Here is a 16,461-nt window from a genome sequence, read left to right as displayed (position 1 = left end):
AACTCAGAAACAGGATGGAGGGAAGGAATCCAATGTGGTTCTTGGGGCCGGGATCTTCTAGGACTCAGCCCAGCCCAGTCTCTGCTTGAACAAAGGGTTTCAAAAAACCCAGACCCAAGGGGTCTGTGGGACTCTAGATCTGAGAGTCAGGAGGAGGAGGAGGCAGGATCAACGGATTCTGAAAAGGGCAGTGACTTTTAAGGATTTGGTGGTCACAGAACAGGACAGGCCAGGTCAGGTGGCAGCCCTGTCTAGTGGCTCTCGTCCCCTCCCTGCCCTTCTCACACCCGAGGGACAGAACTGGCTCTGAGGAGCAGGCTTTCACAGAAACAAGTCTTGCGTATCAAGCTCTGCTCCTTGGGGATCTATAATTGATGAAGGCACCAAGCCAAGAACCTTAGGCTGGGCCTGCCAAGTGCGGGGGCAGCCGGAGGACTTGCAGATGTTGGAAAACAGGCCCGGCCTTGGACCTCACAACAGAAGCCAGGGCCTTTCAGGACTGAAGTTGCAGCTCTAGGTCCAGCTTAGGAACTTATCCCCTGGACCATTCCTGGAGTATGGTTTGAGAGCATCCTGGAAAATTCACCGGAAGGTGGGGGAGGCTTGCTACACATGCAAATTCCCAGGCTCCACCTGAGCTAAGATCAGAGACCAAGGAGTCTTCAAATGTCCATGCTGAACCAGCTCTGTGCTAGGACCTTCACACCTGGGTTTGAATCCCAGCTCTATCACTTAGCCGCTGTGTGAGTTGCTTAAATTTCTATGAGTTGCTGCTGTCCACACAGCAACAATAATAAACAGGCACTGTTGTTACAGGGACTTGATAAATATTTGCGGAACAAATGACAAATGGGGAACACGTATGAGCACACACCCAGAGGCAAACAATTGGCCCAAAGCCTCACAGCTGTGAGGGGTGGCCTGGGGACCTGAATCCCAATTTCTCTGACTCCTGGTCAAGTGCTCTTTCCACTTCCTGCTGCAGGAACTACAAAAAGTCCCGGTCCTTCTCCAAGGCCAGGGCCTAGGTCCCAAGCTTCTCACCTATCTGCAGGTACCAAGCCCCAGAAGGGGCTGTAGGAAGAAGGGAGAGCTGGACAGTTCTGCAGGAGTAGCTGTGAGCATGGGTGAACTGGCCAATAGGGGGCACTGGTAGGCGCCAGGGAATCTGTCCCAGCTTCACCCAGCCAAAGGCTGAGGCCCTGTTCCCAGGATCCACCCTGCCCTCTGCTACCTGTCTCACTAGACCTTTTCCATCATCTAATCCCCAGTGTATCAGCTGAGCAGATAGGGCCACTACCGTATTAACACAGAACTTGGAGGCCCAGAGATGGACAATGATTTCTCTAAGGTCACACAGCACATCAGCAGCAAAGACAGGGTTTGACCCCTATCCTAGGACCCTGCTCATGATGGGCAGGTTGGTGTAGCGAGAGAAAGCCGGCAGTCAGGAGATCTGGATTCTGGCCCCAGCTCTGGGATGGACTTGCTGTGTGACCCTGGGCCAGCTGCTTAACCTCTCTGTGCCTCAGTTTTCCCTCCCTCCCTTAAAATATGAGATTTGGACTCCGACATTAAGGCCATCAAAGTTTGTGATCCCCTGCCTATCCTGACCAAAGAGAACCCCAGCTTTGCAAAACTACAGCTTTTCCTGAGCCCTTCCAAGGTGCCAAGCCCTGTGCAAGGCATTTACCACCAACGCCTTCACCAAATCCTCTCCCAGGCCTGAAGGGCAGGCACAACTGGCTCTCATGTAACTGAAGAAGAAAGGGAGGCTCCGGGAGGCCAAGTGGCTTGCCAGAAGTCACACAGCATATAGGGTACAGCCTCTTGGGGCTCCTGGCTTAGCTTTGCTCAGCTCCCACTGGCTGGGGGCTGGGGCTCCGACTCTTCAGAGTTCAAGTTCAAGGGGGATTCTAATGAGGAGAAAGAGAAACATGATCAAGGGTGCCCTTTCAAAACCTAACGCAGGACTCTCTGTCATCAGGGCCTGAGAACTGAAGATTACAGATTCAAGCCCCGGGCAAGCAAGAGGCTAGGTCCCCACTCACGCTGCTGGGGCTAGGAAGACAACCCTGTGAAATGATGGAGAATTTTCTTCTCTCCATTTAATAAGAAACCAGAGGCTCAGAGAGGGAGTGTTATTTGTCCAAGGTCACATGGCTATAAAGGGCCCAGGATTCAAACCAAGGGCTGGCCAACTCCAGAGACTGAGCTCTGACCTGTCTGCCTACATCACTGCACAAGACTGAAAGATGGATGGCCCTGAGTGAACCCTGCCATTGGTGCATCTGTCCCTGCTGGCCAGCACCCACCTTGTATTTGAGGCCAGACTTGAAGTAGCCAAGGAAGGTGGCCGACTCGAAGCCCTGGACCTCGCGGTGCTGCACAGCCCGACCATTCAGGTAGTCATCCAGTTGCACAGTGAAGATGGCGGCCGCCCCGCTCTCATCCTGGCTGCATTCATTGCCTGAGGGACGTCAGAGCAGCATGAGCCTGGCTTCCGGAAAGTGGTCCCAGCCTCCCGTGGAGGAGGAGACTGGAGCCTGAGCACTGACCTGGCCTGGCTGTGGAAGCTGGGTAAGCCCCTGCCTCCTGTGAGCCTCAGTTAATCCATCTATATAATGGGAGGTCTGGGGGAGCCAGACTCACGATCTCTAAGAGTCCTCTGAGCTCTGACACATTCTCCCACACTCACTCTCAGCCCTCCTAAGCATGAAGTCAGGCCTGGGAGCATGAGGAAACCAAGGCACAGTGAGGGAGCAGGACTTACGGAGTCACACAGACAGCTGTGGCAGGACTCCAGACTCCCAACTCTGAAGGGCAAACTGGAGAGTGGCTGGAGCTGGGGGGGGGGGGTCCAGGGTCCCCAGGTCACTCCAGTTCTGAGCACCACAGTGACTTGTCTAATCCTCAAAACAGTCCTATGAGGTCATCTTCCACTGTGATCACGTCCACCTTACAGCGACACTGAATGACTTGCGAAAGGGCAGAGCTGGGGTCTGAACTTGGCAGGCAGGCTCTAGAGCCTTAGAACCACTAGCCAAAGACCTGGCACATACCTGATGCTCAGTAGTCACTTAATTCCCGCAGGTTCTTCCTAGGGACCAGGACTCCAAGGTCTAGCTCTACGGGGGTGAGGGGTGGGAGGGAGGGGCGGGGCCTGGGGCGGGGCCGGCCTCACCCAGCCAGTAGTGGAGGTCGTACTGCAGGTTCCCGTTCCTCAGCTGCACCGTCTTCAGGATGACATAGGCATCGCCTGTGAAGAAGTCTCCATAAAGGTTGGGGGGGACGGGAACCAGGTCAAACTTCTCCACACGCCAGATCTGCAGGCCGGGCTCCTTCCCTGCCTTGAGGAACTCGGGGTGTTCCACCACCATGCTGCTGGGCTGTAAAACACAGGGCGGAGCCTGAGCTGGGGCAGGGGCCTTGGCGGGGAGAGACCCCGGGGCACGAGGGAGGGTGGTTTCCAGCACCAAGAGCATCTCACTTGAGCCGCTGACTCTCCTCACCCTTGAGGTGAGCCTGCCCTCTTCTACAACCCCTGTCTCAATGAGTGAGCAAACAGGGCAGAGTTTAGGCTCCAAACCCCGTCCTTGGCCAGTGTCTCTCTCCTACTCAGCTCCCTGGTGATGGGGGACGGAAGGCTCTACTCCCATTCTTCCTTCCTTTCTTAGTGCCAATTAGATGTGACAGCTGAGGCACAGAGAGGTGAAGTGACTCTGCGGGGGACTTCTAGCTAGGAAATGTCATAGCAGGAACTGGCCCAGGCTCCAAGAAGTTTAGGGCCATGGGGAGACCCCTCAGATGGCAATGGTAAAGCTGGGGGTCCCAAGGGGCTCGGCTTGTTCCCTTCCAGCATCCTCAATGGCTCTTAGAACTAGAGGGGTCCTCAGAGAGCTCATTATCCATCTCCACCTTGTGAATAGGGAAACTGAGGCCCCAAGAGGGTAAGGGACTGGCCTGAGGTCACGCAGCCTGTCTGCTTTTGCTCTTTGAAAGTGAGATTTCCCATGCCCCATCCATGTCCCCATCACACCCTCAAAGAAGGGCCTAGGTGCCTGAGCCCAAGTGGCCTCCTGCGCTGTCTGCCTCCTCCCTCCTGCCCCCCAAAACCCCAGCCCCCAAATTCCATTTCTTGGAAAAGGCGAGAGGACGCAGCTGGGGTCTGCAGGAGCCTGTTGGAGATGAGGTGGTCCAAGTTTGGGGAAAGACTGTCAGACATGCGCTGGGGCTAGAGATGGAGCAGAGCGGGATGGTTAGCCTGGAGCCAGAGAGTGGAAATCAGCAGGCGCAGGTCACCTCGGGCCGGATCTGGTGGAAGAAGTCAGGAAAACCAGATGGGAGAACTCAGGCAGAGGGGTGGAGAAACACAAAAGGGAAACAGGAGTGAGGAGAAACCAGACGGGGCAGAGGAGATATCAGAGAGGGGAGAATAAATAACAGTAATGATGATAAGCAGGCGGAGGTTTGAGATTATACAAAAAAGAGAGGAAATATTGAAGAGGGAGAGAAAAATCAGATGAGAAAGAGGAACCTGAAATGGAAGAAGAAATCAGAAGGGGGAAGGAGAGAAATCAGGCAGAGGGAAGGAGAAATTAGACAAGGAAGAGGAGAAATCAGGCGGCAGAGATGGGAAAGAAATCAGAAGGCAGCGGCGAGGTAAAAAAGGAATCCGGCCAAGGTGAGGTTAGATTCTAGGGAGGGAAACAGCCAGGGCCCTGAGGCTCCCACCCCCATCCACGGGAGCCCGGAAGCAGCAAGAGATACTTACAAAGCAACAAAACAGTTTTTCCATTCTAGACCTGAATTACTCCCCTTTTCCTAGCGCTGTATCTGCAAGAACTTACAATAGAGAGTTACTCCGGGAGCCCCCAGGCCCCCCGGGCACTCACCCGCTCCTCAGGCCCCCGCCCCTGGGGCGCCCGTGCCTGGGGTGCCCGTGCCTGGGGCGCTCCCCGCGACGCGGTGGCCCCGCGAGCCGGCGGCGACAGCGCGCACAGCGCCAGGACCAGCGCGCCGAGCAGTGCGGAGCGTTGCGGAGCCATGGCAGCGACGGCGGCAGAAGACCCGGGCGGCAGCCGGGACCTCCCGGGTCACCGACCTTAAGTAGCCGCCCGCCTATCCCGCCCGAGCCGGGGACCGCCCTGCAGGGAGGGAGCGGGGCTGGGTTGGGCCCCCGTGGGCCCGGGAGGGGCGGGGATCTGGCCTGGATTTTTGAAACACCGGGGTTCCCACCGGGACCGACCCTACGGGGCGCGGTCGCCCCTTCGCCCCAGCTCCGGGGTGGAGACCAAGCACAGGGCGTGGCATACCGCAGGCACTAACTCCTTGCACACTAAATGGGCGCATGCAAGAAGGGCAAGGAGCCTACCCAGCTTAGTCTCCTGTGTAACCTAGGCAAGACCCCTGCCCTCTCAGCACCTAACGTCTCCAGCAAAAAAAGAATATAAACATTTACTGAGGATTTTCCCTGTGTCACATGAAAGCTGACACATGCTAACATTCTTTACAGACTGGGTACTATTGACAGCCCCATTTTACAGAGGAGGACACTGAGTGCAGAATGCTCAAGCAACTTGCACACAACTAGGAAATAAAATAGCCAAGATTTGACCTCAGGTGGTCTGGGTGCACCGCTCACCAAGCTGGTGGCTGCCACTTAGCTGGTGGCTGCCATCAGCTAAGGACACAGTCCAGGGGGCGACCTTCCTTGGACCCGTGAGCAAGCAAGACAGAGGAGTGGGCAGACCTCTCAACTCCTGGGATTGAATACCGCCCTTCTTTCCTTCTTTTTAAAAAATTTTTATTTTTTATAAGTTTATTTTTCTCAAAACTTAAAGTCACGTTATTTGTACAAAGTTTTGCCTCTCAATCCCACTTACTTCTACCCTGCGGCAACCAATCACTTTTCAAAAAATTTTTTTATTTAATTGATGTACAGTCAGTTACACCCAAAATTGACACATTGCAACCAACCACTTCTGTCTTCCTTCTTTGGCTGATGATTTCAGGGTTTACCTTCACACCTTAAATAACAAGCTTTTGTTGTCTCGGGGTTTTGGGGAGGGTGGAGGGATTTGTTTTGGTTTTGCTCTTGTTTTTTCAGTTTTAGGTTCTATCTACTGGCTCCCTGTGGGGAAGACAAGGATTCAAGTCTCTTCCCCCATTCCCAGGCTCCCTCCCCTTCCCTACCCTCTCCCACTGGAGTCATTGGGTTAGAAGTGCTATGCAGACTCATCCAGGCCTGCTCCCCACCTCCGCCAACCCCCCCTTCCCCCTCCCATCAGAGCAGGGAGAGGGAAGAGGAGGGTTGGCGGAGGTGGGGAGCAGGAAAGAGAACTGGGGAGTTGGAGACCTGGGTTTGATTCCGGCCTCAATAATGTGTAAATTCCTTTTTTTAATGCCTCAGTCTCTTTTAATGCCTCATCTACTAAATGGGCATAGTGGTTGTTGAGAATTAAACTAATCTGTGTGTGTGAAAATGGCCTGGCCTGCAATTAGGTAAATGGAATTCCCATGCCCCTTCCCCACAAGCTCTAGTAACGTCCCAACCCCCCCCCCATCCTGGTTTCTGTCTAATCAGGCTGAAGTTTGCCCTCCAGCACACACAACCTCCTCCCATTTAACGGGGACTGCAGGTCAGAGAAAGGGCCAGGAGCACACACAGAGAAGACAAATCAGATTGCAGAGATTCTAAGAAGGCTTAGTGGACAAAGGGATTTGTGACCTGGGCCTGAAAGGACGGGGAGGAGGGAGACTGGAAAGAAAAGGCATTCTAGGGGAGGGAACAGCACGGGCAAAGGGCAAGCAAACACAGGCCACATGCAGTGAATAATGAGGGGTCCTATCTGAAACATGGGAGCAAGAGGAAATGAGGCTGGAGAGGGCGAGAGGGCAGCAAGGGTCGTAGGGACCTGTGTGCCACACTGGAGAATCTGAATTTTACCACAGTGTCTGTGGGGAGCCATAGAGAGATGCCCGAGTGCTCCGGGCTGTGAGTCTAGGCCTGGGCCTGCCGAGCCTGCAGCGGACCAGCTCTGGACTCAATTCAGACAGCCCTTCCCTCTCCCTAAGCACCTGGAAGATGATAAAAAGCCCACAGTTCTCATAAGCGATTAATGGAAGCATAAACCGGTTTCCCCTCTCTGGAGAGCAATTTGACTATACAAATTTGAAACACACAATGCGACAACAGTTCCATCTCCTTCAGTATTACTTACAGAATGTAAGTACAAAAATGTACGTGCAAGGGTGTTCACTGGAGCATTGTTTGAAGAAAACTGGAAAGGACTCAAATGTCCCAGTTAAAAAAATCATGGAGCTGCCATACAATGGACCACTCTGTAGCTGTGAAGGAAGAATGAGCTAGTTCTGACGGTGCTGGGCAAACAGCAGGAGCTCAATGAGCACGGAGAGAGCTCCAAGTGCAAAAGGCAAGTTGTACAACCACTCTGGTAGGGCTCCTCTCCTCTTTTATGAAAGCATCCGTTTTTGCATATATCCTTATCGAGGCGAGTGAACACCCAACCATCAAGCCAGTTTGTGTGAAAGGGATGAGGAGGAAGAATTTCACTCCCAAGTGTGGCCTGGCTGCCGGAGGCTGGAAGAAGCACCCACATCACTGTAGTTGGCACAAGGGAACATCTTAGGGCAATGAAAACCTTCTAGCACTGGATTATGTGACCGAAAAATGTACTAAAAATCATAGTGCTGTCCACTTACAAGGGGTGAACTGCAATGGTATCTAAATTACACCTCCTTATACTTGTGTAAAAAAAAGTTTTAAATGTGCTATAGGGTTTAAACTATTTACAAGTATTTATCCAATGTAGCTTTAAAAAAAAATAAAAGACTGATCTAACGGGGAGGATATAGCTCTAGTGGTAGAGCGCATGCTCAGCACACAAGCACTCCAAATAGAAAAAAATGAATAAACCTAATTACCTCCCCCTCATAAACAAACAAAAAAAACCAAGACTGATCTAGAAATCATACCTTAAAAATATACACAAAGTGATACCTGCTCATTAGACAATTTGGAAAATCCAAATAAGCAGAAAGAAGAAATTTTCATCATCCCAGCCCCCCTGAGAGAAACTGAATGGGCAACTGTCCCAGCTGAGCAGTCCCTTCTGCCCAGGTGGTGATTAACAGAGGCTGCTGTGGCTTGGCCTTGGTCCCAGGGGTCATTGGCCCCCAGGTTAATGATCACCACAAAGGCCCTGCAGCTTTGCCTGTCACATAGCTCTGGAGCCTGGGACCTCAGCACCAGGCCTCGGGGTGCCCATGGCCTAGAAACCCTCGCTGCAGGGCAGTGATGTGTGGAGACTGGGATGGGGACAACATGGTCCCTGCCTGGAAGAGGATGTATGTCTTCAGGAGACCAGCGGGATTTAAATGCAAAAGAAAAACCTTTAGATATAAAGGCCTGCCTCTGCCGCCGACTTCCTGGGTGACTTTAGGCAAATCACTATCCTGTCTGGGCCTCAGAGTCTCCTTATGCAAAACACGGGGTAGGCCCCGACACTCTGACCCTAAGCCTCATTCTTAGACCCAGCATTCCCAGATACTGGCTATGCAACCACATCTGGAACCTACACGTCTCTGAGCCTCAGGGTTCCCATCTGTAAAATGGGGGCACTGGTCCATCTTGCCTTCACAGGTCCCTCTGAATCAGACAGTCCAGGGCCTCTGACCTGCACGAGGAGACACAGCCATCACCAATGGCAGCATGCCACCTCACCTCTGGGTCTCTGGGTCTGGACATCTCTGGGAAAGAGAGGGAGGAAAGGAAAAGGGTGTTGGATATTGAGTCTCCTCACAGCAACCAGGGGAAAGTAAGTTCCCACTTTGTGGATCAGGAAACTGAGACACGGGGAGTTTCAGTTACTGGCTCAGGGTCACTCAGCTGGAAAGAGGCACTGCTGAGGTTCAGACACAAGTCTGGCTGGTCCCAGTCCCCAGGCTCTGTCTGGGGAGGTCAAGCAGGGCTTCTCAGCACCATCCCACCTGGGCAGAGAGGAAGCAGCAGTGCCCTTTACATATAAAGGGTTGCAGGTGCTGAACCAGTCAAGGCCAAGCCAAGCCCAGCAGCCCAGAGTGGTTGAGGCAGCGGTCCCCACCAGACCTCCCAGACCGGGGCAGGAGGTTGCCCCAGGAAAGCCCTCTGGCCCTGCACACACCTGTGTGAGCACCCAGGACAGAGGCATGCCCTAGGAAGGTCTCCAGGCTGTGGCCACTGGGTGGAGGATGGACTGTGGCACCTATACTCTGTCCCATTCGTGGGCCCAGTTTCCTGTACTTGGGAGGCAGCCCTGCTCGGCCAGCACTTGCTAGGTGAGCATACCCTAGTCCCTGCCCTTTTCTGCACCTCAGAAATCCCCCAACCTCTGACCTTGGGTGCTCCTGGCTCCCGCTCAGTGCTACATGCAGTAGGCAGCTTTTCAGCATCCGCCCCAGGAAGGATCTGTGCTGCCCTCATCCCTCCCGTGTAGTTGGAGCCAGGACCCCCTGCTCTACCAGCTCCAGCCCTGCTCCCTCTTAGGCTAGCCTCCAGGTCTCTGTGGACCTCCCAAGGAAACTACCAGAGATGGGAGGAGGCCGCCTCACCCTCCGCCCCCAGCCTCAATGTACAAAAGGCCTTGGCCAGTCCTGGAGGACACCACCCTGTTCTTTTCTCTTCACCCCAATGTTGATTTCCTGGGCAGCCGGCCACTCGTGGGAAGCCCTCTCTCCGAGCTTGTTTGCTTCTTGGCTCTGGGTCCTCCTGGGGGCACCCAACCCTCCCGCCCCAGGGTTTTGCTAAATGGGACAATGGTCAGTAAACAGAGAAACCAGTTACGAAACCTGGTGAACCAGACAGGGCCTCGGTGAGGTCTGGGGAGCCCTAGGGACTTGACGGAACACGTGTTTTAGAATCTGGGAGACTTCACTCTTGTGATCAGGGCCTCAGTTTCCTGATCTAGAAAATGGGGAGGATGATACCTGACTCACAGAGCAGTGAGGAGGCCCAAGGCTCGACACACAGTAGGAGCACCCCCAAAGTTAGCATCCTCCTTCCTGAACCGGTTTCTTTGCACAGAAGCCTACGTTAGGCATGTGCACACCATGTGAAATCCGTGCACTGGTGCAGGAGAAAGGTTGCAGATTTCACAGTGAGATTCTTGAGTTCGGATCTGGGCTGTGTGACCCAAAGCAAGTTACTTTCCCTCTCGGAGCCTTGGGTCACTCATCGGCAAAAAGGGAGAGTAATGCCCAGTTGAGTATGATTGGGAGCTCTGGAGCGAGACTGCTGGAGTTCACCGCAGAGTAGGACTTACTCACATCAATGTTCACTACTAGCCCATCCTCCCTTTGTAGATGACATCAAGAACAAGAGTGTAACTTCTCAGAGTCACATAGCAAAGGACAGGCAGAGCAGACCTAGAACCCCGGTCTCCGTTCCCAGGCCAGAGCTGGGGCCTGAGCCCAGGAGATGATAAGACTCCCTGTAAGGGCCAGCTGGACCTCTGCCCTGGCCCAGTCTATCTTGGGTGTGGACATCTGTCGGGGAGATGACCAGTGGGGCTTGGCTGAAGCCACCTCCACAAGGCCGACTATCCCAGGGACCAAAGCCACTGGCTCTTTCCCAGCTTCCGGAGGCAACCCCACCTAGCGCTGAGAGCCAGGGTAGGACATTCAGAGAGGGCTTGGAAGCAGCCCTTCCTGACCCCGTGCCCTGGAAGCAGCCAGATCTGGCCGTGAGCGTGAGCCCATTGCCCTTCCTGCCACTTTGCAATCTGTGTCGCCTTCCGTGGGGAAGCACTGGCCCTGGCAGACGTGGCCAGCCAGCAGCTAGGGCAGCAAACAGCTGCAAACCACTATACCCTAGCGCCTCTGGTACCCCTCGGCCCACTGGCAGGGGCACAAACACAAATCACCAGCAGGACAAGGAGGCCCAGCTGCAGGTGCTGTGGCCATGGGACCATCTTCTGATGGGGACACAGTCTCCATCTGCAAACACCCTGCGGGCAGCAGGGCCTGTGGTGCCCCAATCAGAGCCAGAAGGAGCAAAAGCCACAGAGGAGGGCTTTCCAACAAGGAGAAAAACAACGTGCATATTTGTGGAAAGAGCTACCGCCAGGAAAATCTGGGTTTAAAGCACTGACCTGCCACTTCCCAGCTCTGTGGCTTCTGCTCTCTGATCCTCAATTTCCTCATCTGTAAAATAAGGATTAGAATACCTTCTTCTTAGGGTGGCTGTGAGAATTTGATGAGGTAAAACACATTTGGGGCTTAGCACAGCGCTTGGCACAGAGTGTGCACATATAAAGGAAGCCGTGGTGGTTGTCTCCTGGGGGCTTGGGTAAGCGTCTGTCTCCGACACTCAAATTCCCTACGTATAAAATCAGGGTAAAAATATCTTTCTCAAAGGTGAGTGGAGAAGATTGGATGAGACCATAAATATGGAAGATCCTAGGACCGTGCCTGGCATAAGACAGATGTTCAAATATGCCAGTTTTCTTTCCCCTCGTCCAGAAAGATAATGACTGGCTCAGTGGTGACCCAGCCAAGAGGACTCAGGTGAAGAACAAACCAGCCCCTCTCTAACAACCCTTTGGGCCCTTGGACTTGAAGATTCTGAAAGAAACAGCAGAAGGCTAATAATATTTGAGCATCTGGACTAGATCCCTCCTATCTGTCTGGAGACCATGTGCATCCTTCAGCAGGATCTAGCAGGGATGCATGTGGTCCTCAGGACCATGGAAGCTCCTCAGGCCAATAATCACCATAATGGGAACAGTGATGACAGGACATCTGAAGATGGTGACACTTCCCTCCTGCTGCAGGCTCTGAATGAAGCCCTTCTCTGTCCCCAAGCCTCGCACAGCCAGCTACAGCCAAGACTGCCCTGGAAGCGGGAGCCCATCATCTGGGTGTCAGTTTGCACCCTGCAGGCAGAACTTCCAAGAAACACAAAGGGGGCAAGTGCGGGACAAAGGAGAGACTACAGAATCCTGGAGCAGGGGCCGAGCCTTGGTGAGCTCAGGACACCAAGAATGAACAACAGTGTGAAGAGGACACAACCTTCCACCCCAAGGAGCACAAGATACATTCAGGGTGACTTTGGACAGAAACCGAATCCCTACCACAGGGGGACCTTGGGCAAATAGCCCGTCTTCAGTGTTTTACTTTCCTCCTCTATAAACTGGGGTGATAGTCCTACCCTGGGTTGTCTGGGAGGATTGAAGGAGTCATGGCACTGTGCCTGGTACACAGCAGGCGCTCAGTAACCAGAACACCCAAAGACAACCCCCCAGCATATGTCCAGGACCTGCAAACATACAGCCCACTGGCCCCCAGACCCACCTTTGACTTCAATCTCTGTGTCCTTGCATCCAAAGCAGGGGAGGGCTGGAGGGTCCCAACCAAGGCCCAGAGGCCTGGAGGGATGATTGGTGCCAAGGATGCAGAGGCATGTCAGGAGAGGGCCTCGAGTCGCACTTCAAGAGCCCATCTTGACTCTCACCCAATCCACAAACCTCTTTTTGACGCCCTTCCCTCTCTTCTGGTCTACTCCCGCTCAAAGGAACAAGGGATCTGGGATCACCACCTGATCCCAGCCCTGTCTCTTCCAACCTAGGTGACCAGGGACAAGTGACTCAGCCTCTCTGAGCCTGTGTCTTTGGGTATAAAACAGCCAGACTCTCTCACAGGCAGGCCTGCCAGAACTTGATACTAGTAAAAATCAGTTATGGAAAAACTCTAAATGCTATATAGCATGATTGGGAAGTCTTTGCAATTTATCTCAAATTTTTAACTACAATAGAACTACCAGAGATTCAAAGATATTTTTGATCCTTGCTAATCTCTTTAATTTTAATAAGGCTTTTTAAAAAGTACTTTCCCTCTTTGTTTATGTTCATAAAGAAGTTGTGGTATATTTATATAATGGAATACTAATGGAATACTATTCGGCCATAAAAAATGACAACATAATGTCATTTGCAGCAACATGGATGTCCCTGGAGAATGTTAATTCTAAGTGAAGTAAGCCAAAAAGAGAAAGAAAAATACCATATGACATTGCTCATATGGGGAATCAAAAAAAAAAAAAAAAAGAAGAGGAAGACAAAGGAACTTAAATATAGTACAGAAACAGACTCATAGATATAGAATACAAACTTGTGGTTGCTGGGGGGAGGAGAGTGGGAAGGGACAGACTGGGAGTTCGAAATTTGTAGGTACTGACAGGTATATAGAGAATAGATAAACAAGTTTATACTGTATAGCACAGGGAACTATATACAAGATCTTGTGGTAGCTCACGGTGAAGAAGAATGTGACAGTGAATATATGTATGTTCATGTATGACTGAAAAATGGTGCTCTACAGTGGAAATTGACACAACATTGTAAACTGACTATAACTCAATAAAATGAAATTTTAAAAAAATTTGATGAAAAAAGTACTTTTCCCTCTTCGTTTATGTTTATTTATTAATTTATTTTATTTTTTATTGAAGTATAGTTGATTTATAATGTTGCATTAATTTCCGGCAGAAGAGTGATTCAGTTACACATACATATTTTTTCATTATAGGTTATGACAAGATATTGAACATAGTTCCCTAGTTATTTTAAGATCTATAGCCACAAAAAATCTATAGCAACAGATAAGACATAGATATAGATGTAAAAGAAAGCTACAGCAAATAATGGCTGTAATTGGATCTCAGAGAACATGTGACTGTGGGTCAGATATTTTAGACCAGCAAATCAAGATGTAAATTAACTACCTAATGTCAGAGTATTCAAGTTGTAGGGTCCGGTTTAAAGGGATGGATAATTTTTTTTAATATTCAAATTCTCAAGCTTTAGATGACGACAGAGATGTCATGCTCACAATTTGTATTTACTCTCTAAATCTAAAATGTAAAAATCAATTGAATTGATTAAAAGACTGTATTGTACTTTCCCCTCTTGAACAGAGGCATGGTACTGGAATGCTTTTGTTCCGTTCCCAGCTCAGAGAATAATGATAACCAGCTGGAAGAATTAAACGAGATCCAGCCCACAAAACACAGTGCCAGGCATGTCACAGGGCTCCATGATGGGGACTGTCTTCTTCCCCCAAGGTGTGCTCCCAGCCTCACCGCCACCCAGGCACCTCCCCCTTCACCACAGGCTCCAGGTGCCTGTCCTTTTAGGGGCTTCCAGAACCTTCTGGGACACTCTTAGAGGCAGGGCCTGGCCAGAGTCATCCCACCAGGACACACACAAGGGCTGAGACCAGCGCAGAGATGCTCAACCCCACTACTCCCCACTTGACATTCGCTTCCCCTTCCCGCATCCCAGCCACTGTCCTGCTTCAGGGTCCCCATCTTTTCTTTGGAACCACTGCACCAGCTTCCTCACTGCCTTCAACTCGCCCATTATCCACAGACATATTGCATCATTCCCTACTCAAGACCCTTCCACGGCCCCCAGTGCAGGCTAAAAGAAGTCAGGACTCCTAAGATTGGCTTTTAAGGCCCTCTAGGATCTGGTACCCATGCGCTCTTGCAGCCTCACACCCACTGACCACACCCTCTCCAACACCCTCTTCACCACTTCTTGCCTCTATATGTCCTCAATTTCCTGCCTCCAGGAGACTGAGGGTCCAGCCTCAGCTCTGCCTCTGACTATGTGACCTCGGGCAAGCTCTTTGCCTCGCTGAGCTTCAGTCTCCTCATCAGGCTACTGGGGATCTTGTGCAGATGAGGCAAGATAAGAGATTGACCATCAGGGGCCAGGAGGGCTCAGGAAATGCAAGCCTGTGAGCCACAGCCTCCTCCCCACACCTCTGCTTCTACCATTCTGATAGCAGCTGGTAGGGGTGAGCTCCTCTGCCCAGCAGCGGCTGCGGGGACTCTCTCCTAAGCCCCGGAATGCAGACGCGCTCATGGCCAGCAGCAGCCAGGGAGGGAAGCTGGAGGGAGGGCGGCTTAGAGGAAAATTACCCGGCTCTGGTCCAGCCAACACTGTGCTCACAGCTGCCTCTCAGAGAGGGGACCTGGGGGCCTGGCAGGCTTTTCCTGAACCATGGACTTGGCCCCCAGCCTTGACCCGTCTGAGCTGGCGGGATAATGGGGGGTACTCTGGGCCCCACTCCTCTGGGACACTCCCACTCTTTGGCATCCAAAGAGACGGGAAGGAGGAGGAAAAACAACAGACAGGCCTTTGTGAGAGGAGAAAATTGGCTCCTGCTGCTCCACGCTGGGGCCCCAGGCACTGACATGAAAAAGGGACCCTCTGTGCCCCACTGCCATCTATCAAACCCTGCACCCTGGGTACCTTGTCCCTGCGTCATACGCTCTGAACCATGCCCAGCCTCACATACATTACGCTGTCTATGTCCCATAACAGGCCCCAAGCTCCTCCTACCTTGTCCCGTGTGTGTAGCCTGGTGCGCGTTCCACGTGCTGTCCCACGTCACCCATACCTTGGACCATGCTCCATGCACCATGTCACATCTGCTGTATGATGTACTCTGTGCAGACAGCCCCCAACTTGCGATCGCGCAGCTTACAATTTTTTGACTTTACAATGGTGCAAAAGCAATACATATTCAGCAAAAACCGTACTTTGAATTTTGGTCTTTCCTGGGCTAGCGATATGCTGTATATACTATTTATTTTCTTTCACAATGCTGGGCTGCAGCAGCTTCCGTCAGCCACGCCATCACCAGGGGAAACAAACAATACACTTAACAACCATTCTGTACCCAGACAACCATTCTGTTCCTCACTATCAGTTCAGTCTTCAATAAATAACATGAGATAGTCAACCCTTTATTATAAAATAAGCTTCCTGTTAGATTTTGCCCAACTGTAGGCTAACGTTAAGTGTTCTGGGCACGTTTAAGGTAGGCCAAGCAAAGGTGTGATGTTCGGGAGGTTAGGCGTACTAAATGCATTTTGACAGGCTCTGGGACAGACTCCCACCAATCATTACCTACATGACCTTGGAAAAGTCACCCCCCTCCTTCTCAGAGCCTCAGTTCCTTCAGCTATAAAATAGAAATGATATTAACACTCACCTAGTAAGGGTTCTTGTGGGGGTTGAAGGAGATGACTGCAGTGAAGGGGCCTAGCCCAGCGCCTGACACAGAGGGAGTCTATGAAATGTTTGCGGTCCCAGCTGTGCCAGGGTGTCTGTACTACAGCCTGTGCACTGCTTGCCAGTCTCCTGAGACCCCAGCTCCCACTGTGCATTAGACACTGTATCACCTTAGTGAAATTCAAACAAAAAGCTACAGGGAAGCTATATTTCCTCTGCTACAGGGGAGAAATTCAAGGCTCATAGAGGGTAAGAATCTGCAGGAGGTCACACAGCCAGAAAGGGTGAAGCTGGGTATGCACACAGGTCTGGGCATCCAGAGAGACAGAAGGAAAATTAGTGGTGGGCTAGTGGGTAGGGGCGTAGACTGCTGGCCAGC

At 51.9% G+C, this 16,461-nt stretch overlaps 1 protein-coding gene across 4 annotated transcripts in view; it reads right to left on the bottom strand.

Moving 5' to 3' along the window:
- The window catches only part of GSN (gelsolin), a 54,600-nt gene that overhangs the window by 21,037 nt on the left and 17,102 nt on the right, over positions 1-16,461 (bottom strand). For 2 of the 4 annotated variants that reach the window (XM_074362148.1, XM_074362145.1), the window contains 2 exons: positions 3,185-3,389; positions 2,316-2,470 (listed from right to left, as the gene is read on the bottom strand). In XM_074362148.1, the coding sequence (XP_074218249.1) occupies positions 2,316-2,470; positions 3,185-3,380 (351 nt within the window). In that variant the 5' untranslated portion in view covers positions 3,381-3,389. Of the gene's footprint in view, positions 1-2,315; positions 2,471-3,184; positions 3,390-4,774; positions 4,814-4,895; positions 5,141-16,461 lie in introns of those variants that run through there. The other 2 variants (XM_074362144.1, XM_074362146.1) reach the window with 2 other exon arrangements.

Source organism: Camelus bactrianus, chromosome 4 (genome assembly GCF_048773025.1).
Source record: "Camelus bactrianus isolate YW-2024 breed Bactrian camel chromosome 4, ASM4877302v1, whole genome shotgun sequence".
Classification (NCBI taxonomy): Eukaryota; Metazoa; Chordata; class Mammalia; order Artiodactyla; family Camelidae; genus Camelus; species Camelus bactrianus.
This window is presented reverse-complemented; position numbering and strand designations above follow the sequence as displayed.